The 19,147-nt window shown below is 48.3% G+C and overlaps 1 protein-coding gene across 4 annotated transcripts in view; it reads left to right on the top strand.

Annotated features, from left to right (window-relative positions):
- PSD2 (pleckstrin and Sec7 domain containing 2) overlaps window positions 1–19,147 on the top strand; it is a 73,337-nt gene that overhangs the window by 38,784 nt on the left and 15,406 nt on the right. For 2 of the 4 annotated variants that reach the window (XM_003642040.6, XM_040647038.1), the window contains exons 4-10: window positions 269–757; window positions 2,221–2,415; window positions 5,132–5,212; window positions 5,735–5,847; window positions 9,023–9,083; window positions 15,543–15,633; window positions 16,744–16,787. In XM_003642040.6, coding sequence (XP_003642088.2) covers window positions 269–757; window positions 2,221–2,415; window positions 5,132–5,212; window positions 5,735–5,847; window positions 9,023–9,083; window positions 15,543–15,633; window positions 16,744–16,787 — 1,074 coding nt within the window. The remainder of the gene's footprint in view (window positions 1–268; window positions 758–2,220; window positions 2,416–5,131; window positions 5,213–5,734; window positions 5,848–9,022; window positions 9,084–15,542; window positions 15,634–16,743; window positions 16,788–19,147) is intronic. The other 2 variants (XM_004944743.5, XM_040647039.2) reach the window with 2 other exon arrangements.

Genomic DNA, 19,147 nt, shown 5'->3' with positions numbered 1-19,147 from the left:
CAAAGTCTCCAGTTCAGAGCTCTGGCTTTTTGCTGGGGCACGACCATAAATAACTGGGTCCTTGGGGGGGCTCACTGTAAAGCTCTGTCTTCTTCAGCTCTGTAGCTTATAATAAAACTGGGAAGCAATTAGGTTATACCACAGAGAACTCCCAAGGACCTGTGATTGCAGCATCCATTCCTACCTCTTCTCCTTCCCTCTAGCTCCAAGTTGAACAGTACAAGCAATTCCTTGACCATTTTTTCCTACATTTTCTCTTCTTGTCTAGGTTTGCTGCTGGAGATGCCAAGCTGAGCTGCAGTGAGGACGACAAGGAACATTTTCAATTCAAAGACATCAGGGATGGGTTCAGCTCGACCTTTGAGAAGATCGTTGAGTCTGACCTTATGAAGGGCACATACTACAGCAGCTTGGACTCTCTGGACGTCCTCTCTCTTACAGACGAGACAGACAGCTGTGTCAGTTTTGAGGCCCCACTCACCCCATTGATCCAGCAGCGGGTCAAGGAAAGCCCAGAGCTCTTGGAGCAGAAACTGGTGGCCCAGCAGAGAGAATCCCCTCACCACATGGTTGCTGATAAGCAAGAGCAGGCAGCAGCAAAACCAGCAGAGGTGGATTTTGGGAGCCCTCTCAGGCACTCAATTACCAGTAGCAGGTCAGAGAATGTGCTGAGCCGGTTGTCCTTGAAGAATATCCCAAATGGGTTCCATGTGGAAGGTTCAGAGGAAGACGCCACTAAGATCATTAACTCCATCAGGTAGGGCAGGCTGTGAATTCCTGAGGTAAAGAGGTCTTTGTCTTACGGGGTCCCAGCCCTGAAGCAAGGCTCATAGGACATAACGGGTGGAGATGCTTTTTTCCCTTTGTGCCTGCAATCATGTGTTGTCTTGGCAGAGAGACAAAACACCCACAGGACAAACTTTCTTATGCATAGGCTGAGAACACAGCCGAGGACCAAGGTCTCATGGCACTAGATCAGCCATTCCTCAGCAGATCTGTGTCTGTCTTTCCTGTTCTCAAACACAGAACCCAAGGATGAACATGATCTGCTGGGTCCTGTAGGAACACTGTGAGCCCAAGAAAAGCCAAGGCTCAAGCGCTTTGTGCACACATTTGCTCTGGAGGGCACCAGCATTGATTTGGTTGCTTACAAATCCCACCTGCTCTTACAGCAGGCCAGCACTGTTGTAGGAAGACTACTGCCTTATCTGCCTGACATCTGCCAAAGTCCATGGCAGGTAACAATCAGCCAGGCACACTTGTAAACGTGCTCTGAAATGCAGGGTGAGCCTCAAGGTTTCACTTAGGTACCTCTGTAGAGGCCTCCCCAGGAGCTCTTGGCAGGCAGTGAGGAGGACATTAGTGGAGATGTCACCTGAGCCAGCTCCAAGCCAGGATGCAGCAGGCGGCTGCACTGTGGTTCTGTGTGTGCAGGAGCCAGGTGGTGGGCAGCAAGGCCAGGAGAGAGCCAGAGCATGAGATTATGTCCAGCTAACTATTGGTCTTCTGTGAGTCACAGTGCCCAAAGATGTGTGAATAGGTGCCAGAACTGGCCTGCGGCATGATAACAAAGGGATGCAGCCCCACCTGCGTGGTGCCAGTGGAATGCTTAGGGTGTCATCTGTGGGAATGGCTGGCCTTAGTGCCATCTGGGGGCAGCAGCCTAAAAGTGACAGCAGGTCTGGTGCCTCGGCACGATGTCCTGGCAGCCCAGCCTCAGCACTTTGCACAAGTTCAGGTGCGTTTTCTCACCCTCAGCAAATAATCTGAACCTAAATACATATCATCTATACCAAAGGTTTCCTGAGTGTCAGCAGCTCCAAAAGAGGTTGGTATCCCTACAGCGCTGACCAGAAGGATCTGCACTTTGGGCACCTCTGTATCCATTCAGGACAACTTTCTATACTATGTGGGGAGTGGAACCTTAAAAAAGGGTTGAGTCTCCTTGCTTTGAATGGGTATGTCCTCATGTCTTAGCAAGGACTAATTTTCTCTTCCATCTTCTTCGTACTAGTTTGAAATTAAACTGTACTATTTGGAATGCATCAAAATACATTTTTGACCTGAAATGAAATAGGATTTGCCAAACGTCCAGTTCACAAATGTGTTGTGTTTTTTGTATTTTTTGGTTAGGACAAGAAGAAACCAAAATGTGGTATTGTCGTTGGGTTTCTTCAAGTCACACTGCTGCTCCTTGAATTGTTTCTTGTTTCTGTGTAGTGATGCCAGCTTGAAAGATGCACTCTCAGACTCTGACTCTGACATGGGCAGCACGGAACAGCTTGACCAGGGAAGCACAGACACCTTAGCAAATGGCTGCAGGGCAGACAGTGAGGCTGCAAAGAGGTTGGCCAAGCGACTCTACAACCTTGAAGGGTTCAAGCGCTGTGATGTGGCACGACAGCTTGGGAAAAAGTAAGTGGTCTTTGGTGTAGAGTCAGCCTGGCCAAGCAGTGGACCAAGGCAGCACTGAGTATGGCCATGAGAAAGACATCTGTGGTCGGGTTGGTCTGGGGAGCATCCTGACCCAGTGTGTGCAGGCAGTGTGAGCCCACAAGAGTTGGATGGAGAGTCAGGTACACACCAGATGTCCAAGCTACCTCAGCTGGTAGGTTTGCCAGGATAAAGCAGAAGGGAAGTGGAAGTGTTTATTTGAAAGTGGGAGAGATACAGTGACTTGTAAAAGAGAGAGGAACAGTAACAAAGCAACAAGCACAGCAGTATCATGACTTTGCAGTGCCAGTGGGAGCGAGGACACCAACTCCCCATATATTTCTCCTGGATCATGTATAACATTGCTTGTTTTTTGTATGTCCTTGAAATGCTCACTGCCATCCAGATTAGCAAGACACAACTGTCCCTCAGAAAATACCCAGGCTTCCATTAGCAAATATGGTCCATGATTCAACTTTGTCCTGGGAAGGAAGGTGCTCATGAGTGATCTTCTGTAGGAGCTTTTTGTATCCCCTGACAGCACGCTTGTTCTTCTCTCTTGGTTCTTGCAACAGATGCAACTCTGGTTGCTGCTGCCTCAAGCCTAGCATCCTTCTTTCCTGCAAATCTTCTATGCCAGCTGGCTGAGTGGGGAACTTCCAGGAAATGAACTTTTAGCATGGGGGTGCATCTGATTGTGCCCCGTTGCTGGTTCCTGCCATCCTCACACTGCAGGAGCTGTTTGGTGACCCACAGCTGGGACATGACATGTCCATTAAAAAGAAGCAATTTTCAGTTTGATCAGCTGAATTTTAGACAGCTGGAACACTTCCCAGCACGAGACCTGGATAGAGCTGCAGGCTCTTGGACCAGGCAGGTGGATTTGTGGAGCAGGAAATGAAGGAGGTTGGAGATAGGTGTATTTTAAGCTGGTCTTTCTCATGTAAAACCAGCCAGCATTTGTGGGAATAGAGTACATTTACGTGATGCATTCAGAGAAGCTGCATGTAGGAGGTGGGCCAACTAGGAGGGTTGTTTGAAAAGTAAAAATCACATTTTTCGACTTTTCAGCTCATTTTACCTCCTTTTTTTTTTTCTTTTTTCTTTTTTTCTTGTAAATACTGGCAATTTTCTCAAAAATCTCAATATGTTCATCATTGTCAAGCAAGTATGAAAGGCTTGATGACAAGGAAACAGAGGTTGGATATCACCAAATAATTTATTTCCAGCTGACAGCATTATGTGATGTTTACCCTAAATGTAGAAATTATCTTAGTCCCTCAAGAGCATGCATTTTGGCATCTGAGTCTGCCCAGAGCTTCTCCAAGCAGGGAGGGATCCAGGGAGGCACATGGGAAGACACGATGGACTGGGGAGATGCAGTTGCAACAGAAGCTGGCGTAGACCACTGCTCACCATGCTGTCTGAATCCTGGGCTGGTGAGTCCTGGTCACCAGCAAGACCCAGTGAGCTGAAGGATGGGCAGTGAGCCTGGTGGGAGAGGGTGGTGAAAGGGATCTCCCACCTCCTTCATCCTGCATGACTGTAGGCCCAGTTAAGAATGTAAGTTAGGATATAGTCCCAGTGTAGGCTTTTGGTTTTAGGGAGCCTTGGACAAGGCCAGCTCCTCAAGTCCAGCTTAACCTTAAGTGAGATCAATCAGATGTTTTGTTCTCCTCTCCCCTGTTGATTACTCCTGTGATGAAGCACGTGGCTGTCCTTGGTGTGTGTGAAGTGCCTGGAATGCCCAACCAGATTCCCAGCAGATCTGGCAGAGTTGCCTAGGCTGAAGGAATTGAAGCTTTTCTTCCACAGTTGCATTTGTGAGGTGGGACTTGACCTGTGGAAGGGAGAACATTGGCTATTACCCAGCACTTGCACAGCCATCACATGAGGTCTTCTGCAGACTTAGAGCCAAGAGCCAGAGGGCGGCCTGGGGCTTCCTTTGTTTCTGCTGTTTCTTTGGCAGAGGGGTGAAGATGTGGTGACATCTCCATCACAGACGTGATCATCTTTGGCTTCTCACATCACCCTGCTTTGAAGCTGCAGGACAAGTGAAGAAGTTACTCCACTATGTGCTGTGCTTCCAAACAGCACCTACCCAAAGCTTTGCAGCATCTGCCTCACAGTGGAAGATAAAACAGTGCTGTTGGAAAGGCAGTGTGAGCTCTGAGCTCAGCCTTTAGAAGGTCCTGAAGTGAAACTGGATGTGCAACACTTAGTATGCTTTTCATTTTGTGGGGAGAAGGAAAATGAATTACATATGAGCAAGGCTGATCATATTGAGATCATCTCTAAGTTCTTGCCAGCAGTCATTCATCACACTTGCAGTTCTGCTATCTGTGCTGTGCAGATAGAGGAACTTAACACCACCCATTCTGGCTTTAAAGGCGGTAAGTATCCAAGCATCCTTCAGAAACTGCACGTGTACTCCTCCAGCCCTGGCAAACCACTCAGGGGTGAGTGGGGCCAGAATCTCAGCTGAGCACTCCTGCACCCTGACTCCTCCAGCGCCCCAGGAGCATCCATCTGGCACGTGGTGTCTGAGATTGTGATTGCAAAAAGACACAGCGTGAGGTGCTATGGTGAGAGGGTGGGATGGGAGCCAGCACGGGGTGGAGAGTGGGAGTATTGCAGGAGGACTAAACAGAGTCTTCTTCTCTGATGAAAAGGCTGACAACTCCCTCTTTCATTACAGTAATGAATTTAGCAAGTTGGTAGCAGAGGAGTATCTCAGCTTCTTTGACTTCACTGGCCTGACCCTCGACAAAGCACTCAGGTGAGCTGGACTCTTGGCACTCCCACGTATGTCTGGGCTGGCTGGGGCAGAGCAGGTGGGTTTCTCTGGGCCTCCCGACTCCACAGAGACTGCCCATGGACAGGAGCAGGGACAGGTTATCATTTAATTTTTCCTTTGGTGTCACATTTGGCACAACATACTGCCACCAAAAGTGGGCTTTGCTAGGAGTGCCCACAACCTGCTTCCCCATGGTGGAGAGCAGCTTTTCTGGGAATCCTATTCTGTACAAACTGAGAGCAAGTGAGAGCAGCTTCTGCCCTTAGGATGGACGACCCATCCTGATGCCACTGAGCCTGGTACACCCTACCTCAGCTAACGTTTCCCTGCACAGCTCAGGGTCAGCCCCATAGCCTGCACCTGCAGGGCCCCTGGGTGCGGGCTGTGGAGAGGACAGAGGCTTTCCTAGCTGCTATGAGGACCCCCTTCCTATCTTTCCCTGTAGCATGGATGCTTTCTAGCAGATTGATCCGTGACATCTTAAGTATGACTTTCTCTTTGCAGGACATTCTTGAAAGCATTCCCACTGATGGGAGAGACACAGGAGCGGGAGCGTGTGCTGATTCACTTCTCCCGGAGATACTGCCAGTGCAATCCAGAGGAGAGCACCTCCGAAGGTACTGTTTTCCTGGCACTGACTTTTTACACATTCTGACAGTGATAGGATAAGGGGGAATGGCTTTAAACTAAAAGAGGAGAAATTCCAGTTAGATATTAAGAAAAAAATTACTCAGAGGAAAGTGAGGCACTGGCACTGCTGCCCAGAGATGCTGTGGATGCCCCATCCCTGGAGGCATTCAAGGCCAGGCTGGTTGGGGCCCTGGACAGCCTGAGCTGGTGGGAGGCAGCCAGCCGTTGCAGGGAGGTTGGAGCTTGATGATCTTTAAGGTCCCTTCCACATGAGCGTGCCCAAGGTCATATTTGCATAAGTATCTCTACACACCTGCTTACAGGCATCTGGAATGCCTGCATCCAGGAATGGGTGGAAATCAGGCTGCTGACCTGCTCTCAGCCAGCATCACAGAAGTGCTTGCTGTTCCTTCTCTACCCTCTCCAGCCTGGAATGTGGCAGTTGGGCCTGAGAGCTGCCTTACCAAGGAGCAGCCTTGCCCAGTGTCACATAAACTCTGTAGTTATTCTGCCAAGCTAACTGGACACAAGCTTCTCTGAAGCAGAATTATCTCTATGCTTTTGTCTGCGGTAGCTAAACAAAGTATAGGTTTAGCTGAATAAAGTATAGGTTTATTTCATTTCCCTAGGTATTCTTTACATGTGTGTGTGATGTTCTCTTGTACTGGTCCTAAGAGTACCTTTCCCTGGAAAGGGTTCTCCACCTGTAGACACTGAGTTGTAGGCCAATCCTGACCTCTCTTCATCACCTCCTCTAAAAGTGATCCTCAACAATACTGCATTCACCTCCAACCTATAGACAAGGGCCTTGGGACCCTTCCTCCTTGTCTTGTCCTCATGTTTCTTACACCCACTGTGTGCACACCTGCTTGAGCAGAGGCTGAGCTAGAGCACAAAGCAGTCATACCTCCGGCTCTATTCCACACCATGTAAACATGAGAGCGTTGAGAGAGCACTAAGTAGATAAACAACATGCAAGCTTTGCTGTGGCAACATGAGTTTACACAGCTGCCAATGGAGCCATAATATGACAAGTGTTCAGAAGAGAAGTTAGATCCCAGTTGTGAACAATGTGTAAAAGGTACCCGGTAATAGGAAAAACAAAAGGATGAATTGAGAAGGTTGAACTCCTCAGCAACTGCATGGCCCTCAGTCAAGGTGTCACTGCTTCTGGTAGGCCCTGATTTGAAAATGTTATAAACCTGAACAATACAAAACTCTTCAGAATAAAGAAAAGCAGAACTAAAACATGACTGCCACCACTCTCACGACATATCTGTTAATGTTCAGGGCCACAGCATGGCCTGTGATGGTGGTAGCACATGTCACAAGGCTGGGCAGTACCACTCTGAAGACCAAATACAAACAAAGCGAGTCCTGAGCAAAACAAAGCTGCACTCAGTGCTGAAAGTGAATAGGGCATGAAAAATACACTTGTAATTCAATACAATAAATATGTGACAGGTCTAGAGGGAAGCAAAGCTCCTGCAGTTCACTCCTTCAGTAGACAGTTCAAAAGCATGCATTAGATGTGCAGTGATTTAAGGAACCTATTGCAAGGGCTCACTCTCTTCCTTCAGAAAGCGGTTCCTTCTTGTATCCAGCCTGAGCTGGCATGGGGTGTTCCACCACAGTGACATCTGGGCCAGTACATGTTATCCAGACATCTAAAGAAACACCTGTGGCTGTGATAATCTATGGATGTAGAGGCATGATAAAGCTAAGGCAATCTTGTCTAGAAATGACCTAGTGGTTGTGAAGGCCTTGCAGCCCTCTAAGACGATTTGGGACACTACTGTGTGCTAATTCAGTACCTCTTCCACTGATGGAGACACAACTGCTGTAACACCAAAGGTGCTTCGGCCTGCTTGACAGGACACTGAAAACAGAGGTGGAAGAAGCTCTGACCCACTGACCACTGAGGGGGTGGTAGGCTTTTCTCCCAGACAGTTGTGTCTTGGACAGACTATTAGTGCTCTCTTATTCTGATACAGCCCAGATCCAGAAGAGTTATATGTCTGTGCTGAGACACCGTTTTAGTAAAAAGACCATGTGGATGTGACTGAGCCCAGCAGCAGCAAGTGAACAGCAGGTTTTGGGACACCAGCTCCACCTTGGGGCCACAGAGTGCATGATCTACCTGCCCCTGTAAGACAATGAAGCCAAGTGAAGATGTCAACCCCAAATCTTCCACAGAGGCTCCAGAATATGCTCTAGGGAAGCACTTTGTTCCAAGAATAAAACTGCTTCTGGGGACGCAAGGAAGTGCCTTTCTTAAGAGGTTATTCTTTCTTGAAGGGGAATGTCTGTGACAGCACATCCCTGGGATTGTCAGCCCTGGAACAGAAATATATGATGTTCCCACAAGAAACCCTTTGTTCCTCACACACCATGGTTCTTCCCAGAAAGAGAAGAAGCTCATGTGCTCAGCTGCCTTCATCCTGGGCTCCTGTGCGTTTGGTTGCCTTTAGCTGGCAGTGTTTAAAGCTTGGCCTTGAACATGAGGTGTCCAGGGAGGAGCACCCCAACCCCCTTGTGTGGTCCATATATGTTGTGAGGTGGTGTGGAGGCAGACAGGTCTCTTGACCTGGAGCAGCTGAAGGGTTCAGCATGGTTTTGAAATAACAAGCCACGAGTTTGCCTCGTACAGAAGAGGGTGCTGCGCTGTCTCAAATGGGAGGAAAAAAAAAAAGACCCAAAAATGCGGCACTCATTTGTAGTAATAATTTTTGCTGAGCTCAGAAGTGGTGGCTAAAGACCTCAGGGGAAACCTATGCGGTGACTGTGGTCAGTGGAGGGAAATTAGCTTAAAGCAGCAGGGTTTCTGCTTCATTTGCAATGCTGCTAGCTTGAAATGGGGATGGGGTAAAAGGAGATGGATTCGGCAAAAGGTCAGATATTAGGAGAGCCACTGACAAAACTGATTTCAAACCTGTTCGCTGGTGATGGTTTAAGGAATAAGTAAAGTTTGAGGGGAAAACAGTCTTTTTTTTTTTTTTTTTTTAAACTATCACATGCAGTTGAAAGAAATGTGTTCTTTAAAGTCCAAAGACATAGCAACTAGCTCTGTTTTTGCAATGAATGGGCTGCTGAGATAGAGCAAATACGGAAACTAAGTGAGAAGGGGATCAATAATAGCTGTCTGACCATTGTGTGTTTCAGATGGGGTTCATACACTCACCTGTGCTCTGATGCTGCTAAACACAGACCTCCATGGCCATGTAAGTAGCACCTGGAGATGTATCCTTATTTCTTTCCCTCTGACTATAGAGGTCTTTTCCTTTGTGCAGTATGTACTGCTGGAAAACCAAGATAGATTGGCAGCAAGTACTCTGACCAGCTCCCCAGGGAGTTGTGGGTGCCAGGCCCAGCCCTAGGACAGACCTCAGTATTACTGCACACTCAAGCCAAAGGCACATCTGACATCAGTTATTCTCCATAGGCACAGGCAACGCAGCCTTCTTCCCAGGACCTACTGCATGCATCAGCACTGCCCCAGAAGCTCTCGTGGGGTGGTCTTTCAGCACTGGTCTCTGTAGCGTGGCAAACAGCAGCTCCAAGTGTGCTGCTTTTTCTTCTGATGCAGATACGTGAGGCTCCCCTCATCTGCAAAACTGCTGCAAGGGAGTCGTTAGTTTTGTACAGGACCAGATCTGATCTTTCATTCCCAGAACATGAAGTAATTCCCAGATGTTGCCTTAGACACTGCAGACAGCCACTGGAGAGCATCACATCAGGCAAAGACCAGGGCGAGCAAAGCTTATTGCCCACAGGTGTGACTGGAAAACTGCAGAGCCTGTGAGATATCTTCTCACAGCTGTGCATAGGTTGGATTTGATCCTAAAAGGTCAGCTAGGTTGATGCCATTGTGTAGACAAGAGAGCAGAATAGGAGGAAGAGTCACTGCAGAGGAGTGATGGGCCTGGGTATAGGTCCCACTAGTTGCACCAGGACCCCTGGAGAGCCATGACAGGCAGCTGGGAGTACACAGGCTGTGCTCTGCTTGCTGCTGTGGAAGGCTGCAGGTGCTGCTATCCTTCCTACTATCCAGCCTTCTGGTGCAGAGACAGAGCATGGCTGTGAGCCTCAGCAGGTTGTGCCCAGGGCTAGAGGAGCTGCTCAAGTCTCAGATCACTGAAGCTCCTTCTTTCACCTCTGAGAACTTAGGCATGGAGCCACGGACATCCCAGGCCTTCTTTGCAACTAGAAGGGATGTGGGGAAGGCTCTTTGCTGCAGACTACACATGTGAAACCTATGCTAGTTTTAGTCCCTTTTTCTGCCCCACAAACCCATGATTTCCAAGTTGTATTATCAGAGTCCTCTTCTGCCTCCAGCTGGTAGTAATTTGTTGTGCATCTGCAGAGACTTGCCCTGATTTTCTCTTCATAAGGCTTTTAATGGGGTGACAGTAGGACATGACATCAATTTATTTGCAAACTGGTTTATAACCACCTTTAAAGGGAGCCTCAGAATGTACAGGTGAGGGCACCGCATGGGTGCTTCTCACCTGTGATGACATAGATACAAAGGCATCACCAGTGCCTAATGGTGATGACACCACTGGTGCACTGGTGAAGCATTAGTTTTTCATTGATAGTAGGTTTGGTAAGAAGAAATGATCTCATGCTAATTAAGCAAGGAAAAATACAACTTTCTTTTGACCAGATGTAGAAATGCCTGAGCTTTTCTTTGAAAAATCTTCTCTTTATTTTTTCTGTGTAACATTAATTTCTTCTTCTCCTTCTCCTCTTTTTTTTTTATTTTCTCTTCTTTCTGCTCCTGGAACCTCTCTTTCTGCTCTTTAACCCTTTACCAGGTGGTAAGTGCAGTCATTCTAGTGTTTTGCTTTAAAGAACTAGCATTTGACTTGTTTCTTTCTGTGTTTAAAAAAAAAAAAAAAAAGCATTTTGTTTGTCTGGATTCCTAAGTCATTGTGCGGTGTCCTTCACTCCTTGGCAACCCATTAGCAGGTGATGTGAGTCACAAGAAATTCTCCTTGTGCAAAGAGGCCTCTCCAAACTGCAGGGCACCTGGGGCTGTGTGATTTTGTCTTTCACCCCTTGTTTTGTTGAAAATGCTGTCATGATATCGCATATCGCTTATTTTTTTATTTCCCGTTGTAATATTGTATGTGTGTTTCAGTGTTTTCCTCTGCATTGCCACAGAGTGGGAAATTCCTCAGGTTAGGAGAGGGGGGTTGATGTGTTTTGGTTGACTGTCTACAGTAGTGTCTCCACAGTGGGCTACTTCTCCATTCCAGCAGCGACCATCACATATACTGAGTCTGAGACTCAAAGTAATGAGACTGGCTTTAAAACATGAGATTTGCACACAGCCACACTGGAGTTCTGATTTAGTACTGCTAACTTACTACTGCTGGTACACTCAGATCCTGTTTACAAACTGTCCAGGAAATATACTGTCTTTAAAATGAGATGCTCTATTTTCATAGAATTGCATGATTCTTGGAGCTGTTTAAAACTCAGCATTCACCAGCAAGCACTGCAAACCTTACAATATAAATCAGGTTGTTGCAACTCTGTACCAGGTGCTGGTGCTGTTTGAGCTCCAGGAGGTCTTACAGCAAAGCACTCGTGTGCTCCATATTTGTCCCTCAGAGGCAAAGGTTTGGGATGTCTCCTTTTCAATGCACTCGTGTCTCATTCAGAACAGCTGGCCACCAAAACACAGTGACAAATCAACACCTCTACATTACCAGCCATCACGGTCGTATTTTGTTGTAGAGTACCAAGTACTTTGCCAAAGCCTAGCTCCTAGAGTCAACTTCTGATGTGACAAGCCTTCCACTCAAAAAGCAAACCAGCAGCTCTCATGGCCACTAAACAAAGCATGAGAATGGGATCCTTTGCAGATCTTACCCCCACAGCCACTGTTATTAGTTTTAAAAACTCTGTGATATTCTCCTTTAAGCCAAGCTTATTATTTAGTGTTAGTAGTGCATTAAGAGCTGAAGAGCTTTAAGTTACAAGCAGCTGCTGAAGCCACCTAGAGAGTGGCACCACTCTACCCAGAGTAGCTTTGTGTGGTCCAGTGGTCATCAGTACCCAGAGTATGCAGGATCATTTTCTGCATCACACTCACTATCAAATCCTTTAGCCCAGTCAGACCAACAGCCCTCACCTCATGCTGAAGCATAAGTTTAGCTTCTGTTGTTTGTCTCCTTCCCCTGCCCTTCCCCTTCCCCCTTCTTCTTTCACAGGTGAGTATTTGGGAGAGGCCAAGAAAGCCCAAGTAAAAGCAGGGCCTTCTCAGGGCAGGGTGCTTATACTGGAAAGCTCACAGGAGATGCACTCCACTCACCACTTTGTAGCTGTTTGATGCCTAGGGCCTCCAGCTCAAAAGTTTTAACACCTTAAGAGGGAGGGCCATAAGGAGTAGCCCAGACAGCCACCCTCCATGGCCTCTGGCCCTCAGCAAGCTGTTCCTCCTCCTGGGACATTGTGCACTCAGTGTTCCCTCATCCATATGTACCTTACCATCCTACTGATGCCATGACTTTTTCAAGAGCCAAATAACAGCCCAGTGTCTTCCAAAGGTTGGTAGAGCCAAACTAGACACTGCAGTTGTCTTGGATGTAGCACTGAAGGATGTGGCACTGAAGAAAATCCCAGTTGTAAATAGAGGAATTGAACTGGGTTGAAACAGTGGACTACAGAATCAGCCCTGTGTACCCACTATCAGACCAACTGCGTACTTCCCAATTCATTCTTAACCACTGTAGTGTGTGTTGTCTCTGCATCCATCTATTCCCATCCACTGCACCCATCCACCTCTGTCCATCTATTCCCTTACCCATCCTATCCATTCATCTAACTTTCTATCACTTCTCATATGTTTTAGCCACTGTTCACTCACTCTTCCTCCATCTAAGCGCACCACAATGCCAAATGATTGCCTCACAGTGATTTCTTCTGCTTTGTTGCATGGCCTAGAGCAAGCTAAGATGGGATGAAAATCTTTTCCGCCAGGAGGACATATCAGAAATAGTGGCTATGTGGCACCATGAAGCAGCATTTCTGGCTTGTTCTTTAGCTGATATGTGACCAATGTATCACAAAAAAAAAAAAAAAAAAAAAAAAAAAAAAAAAGCAAAATGCCCCCATCTATTTGGCTGGCCAGAAATGAAAAATGCATCTCCCTACCCAAGGGACATAGAACATCAGAACACTGATGTTTGAAGTGTGCAGTTGCTTACCCTGGAAGATTATGTAAACACATGGTGGTCATGCTGATGGATTCAGCAGGATCTTGAATGGCCTACTGCATAGGAAAGCAGCCCACTTTGCCCTCATGGTATCCCCTTCTGGAATTGTTCCTGGGATTCCCCATACTTGCTAAATACAACTGCAGTGTGTGAAAGCTCAGGCAGTTCCTGGTGCTGGTGCTGTCCATTATGAGGCACTTGTGATCATAGTACAGTTTCTTTGCAAGTATTGATAAACTGAAGCTGAAAAGTATGGGCCCTGGAACACTTTTCTGTTTTCTCCGCTCTGCTGGATTTGACTTGGAAGCACTTCCAGGGCAATGGATTTGAGTAGCTGGCTCCAGCCCATGTCTCAGAGCAGCAAGCTGATGTGCTAAGATATTGCTGATGTGAGGTTGTATTGCGTCTGAACCACCACAACAACCTGTGCGTAATCCCTCTGATAGCAGCCTGGGTCCTGTCCCTGGCTCTGCAGTGCTTTGACAGCCTGGTCCAACAAGCTGATTCACAGCACTAGCATCCTTGTTGGAGCTTTCTCATCACCTCTTCTGGTTGTCAGAGGATGGGTATGATTTCATCTTCCCCAGTTGCTCAGCAATTAGCTGCTTTTTCACAGTGCTGCTGCTATCTCAGTTTGGGCTCTGAGATCTTCTCCTGCAAGAGAAAGAGCCAGGTTTGGTACTTCAAGGTCTCAAGCAACATCCTGTCCTCACTTCCAACCTTCCTCCATCCTGTAGGTTCATTGCTGTGGCTTTTACCTGCTCTCTCACCCTGTAATTCACTAGTCAGGGAGTACACAAACCTCCACTCCCCTGCTGAAGAAACGCAGCGTGTCTGCAGTCTTCCCTGCAGGTTCCTGTGTCTGAATCCCCCACGGAGCTCTGGATGGCAGGAGCAGCTAGCTATGGGGTCCAGTTCTGGGCACCAGCCTGTGAGATGGCTGAGCCTCACACTGTGCCGCACTGTGCCATCTGCAGTCCCCAGGCACTGCAGATTCATTACAGTGCTTTATTCCTCTTTTCCCTGATCTCAGGGGTGCCAGCTCATCTGGAGCTGGCACCAACAGGAAGCATAATTAAAGAGTTTCAGGCAGAGCTGCTTGAAGGCAGTGCCAGCTCCCTGTACAGCAGAAGAGTATGCCTGCAGTCAAAGGTGGCTGGTGTGGGGTGTCTGCTGTAGGTTAATTCCAGGGCCTCGCTCTTTGCTGATGCCTTCTCCTGGGGAGAAAGCCCTCAGATCTGCTGCTGTGCATATTTGAGGGCAGGGGCTTCCGGTGTTGGTCTCTTTCAAGAGGGTGTTTTCTTGCACAGAGGACACTTTTCTCTGTATGGCACCTCCTGTATTGTCTGCTGCAGCTTTATTCTCTCCCAACGAGGCCCTTCTTCCTCACTGAATCTCTAAGTGGGGTCCTGACTCAGCTTCTCTTAGTCCTCCTCCCAGGTCCCTATCAGTACCTTGATGCAGAGCCCACCAAGTGCCAGGATGGTGCTGGGATCTTTAGGACCACTGGTGGTACCTCATGCCACCTCTTCTCACTAACTGCATTGTGCACTCCATGTGATATCACCACAGAGTCTGTCCCTGGGTATGAGGCTGCAATATGATGTGATGCTAGAAACACCTGTCCTTCCTTTGTAGTATCCGACTCCTTTTTCTGAACCCTACAGTACTCACTGACTCCTCCACACCTGTGTTCCAGTCCTTTGGAGAGGTGTGGTTGCAGGGGAAGGCAAGGAAAAGAACCACTTTCCTCCAGCCCCTCAGCCCTTGCAGGATGAGAAAGTGATTCATCTGGCTATTGTGAGGAGTAAGGGAAAACAGGTGCTGCAGACTGATATCAGGGATGCCAGATGACCTTGCAGCTCCAGCACCAAATTGCCATTGTGGCATTAGTTGGTGATGAGTGTTCCAGGTTGTGAGATTGTCCCAGTATCTGGGCATCGCCCTCATGCACCATAGCACACGAGTTCACATGGTCCCAGTAGCTAGATCATCTCTCTTTGTAACAGCAACCAAAAATAAGTGTCCATCAAAGACAAGTCATTTCCCAGTGCTGTCTTCAGGTGCTGACACTGCATGCTCACACATTTTCACACGTGATAGGCTTTGAGGTCCATCCATTTTCCACAACTTTAAGAGAGTCTGAGCACCTGTCTTGAGTTTTGAGGCACAGATCCTGTACCAGGGCCAACCTGGAGGCCAGAGATGCGATGAGATCACTTAAGAGAGTTTGGAGCAAGAGCTAGAGTTGTTTTCAGGTGTTTATCTCCATCATTATAAAAAGAAATTTGAAATGTTTGAATGTTGGTGTGAGTAAAGAAATCAAAGAGCCCAACAGTAAGTCATAGCAGAAGACCACCTCTTAGCTTTGAGCTGCTACCTATATTTCTTTAAAAAACAGTCTCACTGAAGTCAAAACTTTCCAGAAGTTTAATAAGCTGCTTCTTTGCCTTGCAGAATATTGGCAAAAAGATGTCATGTCAACAGTTCATAACAAACCTGGATGGGCTCAATGATGGGAAGGACTTTGCAAAGGATTTGCTGAAGGTAATGTGATACACATTAAACAGTGGGATGCTGATATTATTGCAGTGCCACCTAGTCCTACTATGACAATCAGCATTTTCCATCACGCATTTATTTCATTAGAAGAATTGTAACCTAAATAGATGCCTTCTGCTAACTTGCAGGGAGCCATTAGAGCTCGGTTCCCTGTTGGTGTTTTATCCAGATTATCCAGGGATTTATCTGCTCTCAGAGTATCCCAGGGGTCCCATACCACCATGGTAGTTCTGTGACTCACCAGCCAACATACAGAACAAAATGCTCCCCAGAAATACAGCCATCTGGCATAGATACTTTTCTCTGCCTTGCATTCCATGTAATAAAATGTACTGCTCCACTACAGCTAGCTGAGTACCAAGGGAGATTGCTCAGACACTGAAAAGTTTGTATTTTCTCTTTTTATGTGGTTTAACACCACCACCACTGTCTGCACCTGCCACAGGTCCATCAGCCTGGCCTGGATTTTACAGTATGGAAGGAAGTTGAAAGGACCAGAGCCACATCAGAGATGTCACAGAGAGCTTTAGATACAACCCTTCTCACTATCAGACCTCACCCTAACCCCCTCGTATGTATGGTGAAGGCCACTTCTGCATTCTTATTCCCTAGTTCTTTCCTTCTGTCCCAGTGCATCAGAGGAGTCACTGGAATTGTGTACAGGAAGAAGTGGAAAAACTGAAGCCCGAGTTATTTATCCCTCTCCTGTTTCTCAGGGCAGTGCACAAGCCCCCACTGCCCCAAGCTGAGACATTGGAAGGTGTCTTCATTTACCCCACTTCCTTTTACCAACTTTGTGTAGGCCAGAATTCACTAGACCCAGTACCCATAATTAGGCAAAAATGAACTCCTGAGCAAGGATGTCTGCCTTACCTCTCTGCTGCTGGCATGTCCAGTCCAATCCCTGGTGTGGTTCATAGACAGAAAATGGTCTAGGACAGCAGTTGTCCTGCTCACTAGTATATACTTCTCCAGGTCAGCTTCCAAGCAAAGGTGTCTTTCAGAGAACACAGATAAGGGTGTAGAGGAGGTGATCTCTACAACCCAGACACGTCTTTCATGAGGGGCACAGCTAATACCATATTCTTGTTGCAGACACTGTATAACTCCATCAAGAATGAGAAGCTGGAGTGGGCCATGTAAGTATATGTTAAGTATTTGAGAGAGTATTTTTCACTGTAGCTGGCAGGTCTTAAATCCTGTTTTTACCTCTAGAAGTTACCAGAACATTTCCTGCCAAGCCCTTAAGCACTGATGTCCCTCACATAGGCAGGTTGGGTTCATTTCAACAGAAAAGCAGACATGGAGGTTGGTGACAGTCTGTGGGTACAGGGTCCATAGGCACGGTGGAAACAAAGGGAATGTCCCCTTTATTTACTCCTACACCCATAAAGCGCCAGGCCAGGTTCTTCAGAGCATGATCTTTGCTCAAGGAGCTCAGGAACTAGGGTTATTTTGATCACTGAAACCTCCCTTATTTTCTACACCCTTCCTTCTATAATTGCAGAATTGCTTGGGCTTGAAGGGACCTCGGGAGGTCTGTAGTCCAGCATCCTCTCGAAGTGGGATCAATGCTGAATTCAGAACAGGGTGCTCAGGGCTTTGTCCAGATGGATCCTGAAAACCTGCAACAGTAGTGATTGCGCAGAATCCCCTGGGTCCATGAACCAATGCTTAATTATCCCAAGAGGGACTTTTTTTCTTATCCAGTTGAAATCTAATGTCACTTGTCCTCCTGCCATGTACCATAGTGAAGAGCCTGGCTCTGTCTACTTAGTAACCCTTTCAGAATACTGGAAGGTTGTGGTCAGGTCCCCCAGAGCTATCTCTTTTCTAGCAAGTCCACTTCCCATAGTCAGTTCTCAAGAGCAAGTACTCCAGCCTCTGGGCATCTTGGTGGCCTGTGCTAAGCTCTCCAGCCTGTTGACATCTTCTTTGTATTTGGGGCCGAGTATTGGTTGCTGTATCCAGATATGATGTAATTGGTAGAGGGCAATGGTCGCTTCTCGTCTCCACCCTGTGCTACTGTCCATACAGCCCACAATGCTCTTGGCTTCTGGTTCTGCCAGGCCATACTGCTGGCTCGTGTTCGTCCTGCTGTTTGCCAGGAACCCCTGGGCCTTTTCTGCAGAGCTGCTCCCCAGTCAGTCAGTTCCAGTCTGTCCTTCTGCAGGACCACTGCAGTGCAGTACTTTGCATCAGTCTGTGCTGCATTTAGTGAGGTTCCCATCCCTCCAACTGGTGCCCCTGCTCTCCTGAGTATCAACTGCACAACCCGCTTTTATGTCATCCTTAAGCTTGATGAGACGCACTGTGTCTCCTCCTGCAAATCATTAACAAAGATATTAAGTGAAATAAATCTGTTCCCCTTCAGCTATACTCAGACAACAGACTCACCTCCTGTTGCCCTGAAAGGTGACAGGTCTGGGAGCAGCCCGTGTGGCAGCCTCCAGGGCAGTGTCCCGCAGAGCTTCTTCCCCTTCTGTGCCTCCATTGCATGCCTGAAGCACGGCCAGGATCCTAGCACAGAGGTGCAGTGTGCTCCCAGCCCGCTGCCCATGGCAGACTTGGGTCCACGGGGTAGCACAGGACTGCCTTGTCTCCACAGCACTGTGGGACTGAACGGGACCTTCTGGGCCATGTTCAGCCCAACATCTTAGGGCGAATCTGCGAGGAAAGCCTCGGTGCCAGCTCCGCAGTGGCGATGCAGGCCCGCTCGGTGGGCGTCCTCAGTCAGCAGAGGGAGCCCTGTCGCTCCGCCCGGCCGCGTCGTGCGCGGCTTCAGCGGGAGCTGCGGGCCGCACTTACCCGGCGGCCCGGCCTGTCGGAGGGGCGGCCGATTGGTGCCAGCCGGCAGCACCGGACTCTGCGCTGCCTCGCTTAGCGCGACTGCGGCTCTGGGCCGCGACCCGTGGCACCAGGTGCCAGCCCCTGTCTGTTCCGCTCCCTCTGCCACCGCTTTGTGGCTGTCTGGGCAGCGAAGTGCTCCTGCCCACGACGGCCAGGCATGTGCTGTAGCTGCTCGTGTCCCAGGTGGTGCGTTACAGAATCACAGAATGGTTTGGGTTGGAAGGGACCCCAAGGACCATCAAGTTCCAACCCCCCCTGCCACAGGCATGGCCACCAGCCTCCAGGTCTGGTACTAGACCGGGCTGTCCAGGGCTCCATCCAACCTGGCCTCGAACACCTCCAGGGATGGAGCATCCACAGCCCTCTGTGCAGCCTGTGCCAGCACCTCACCACTCTGTGTGAAGAACTTCCCCTGGCATCCAACCTAAACCTTCCCTCCTTGAGCTTAAAACCATTCCCCCTTGTCTTATCACTGCCCACTCGAGTAAAAAGTTTATTCCCCTCCTGTTTATAATCCCTTTTTAAATACTGGAAGGCTGCAATGAGGTCTCCTTGCAGCCTTCTGTTTTCCAGGCTGAACAAGCCCAGCTCTGTCTGCCTGTCTTTGTAGGAGAGGTACTGCAGCCCCCTGATCATCTTCGTGGCCCTC

Source organism: Gallus gallus, chromosome 13, assembly GCF_016699485.2.
Source record: "Gallus gallus isolate bGalGal1 chromosome 13, bGalGal1.mat.broiler.GRCg7b, whole genome shotgun sequence".
Taxonomy (NCBI): Eukaryota; Metazoa; Chordata; class Aves; order Galliformes; family Phasianidae; genus Gallus; species Gallus gallus.
Note: the sequence above shows the minus strand (reverse complement) of the source record. Positions and strands in the feature narration are given on the sequence as shown.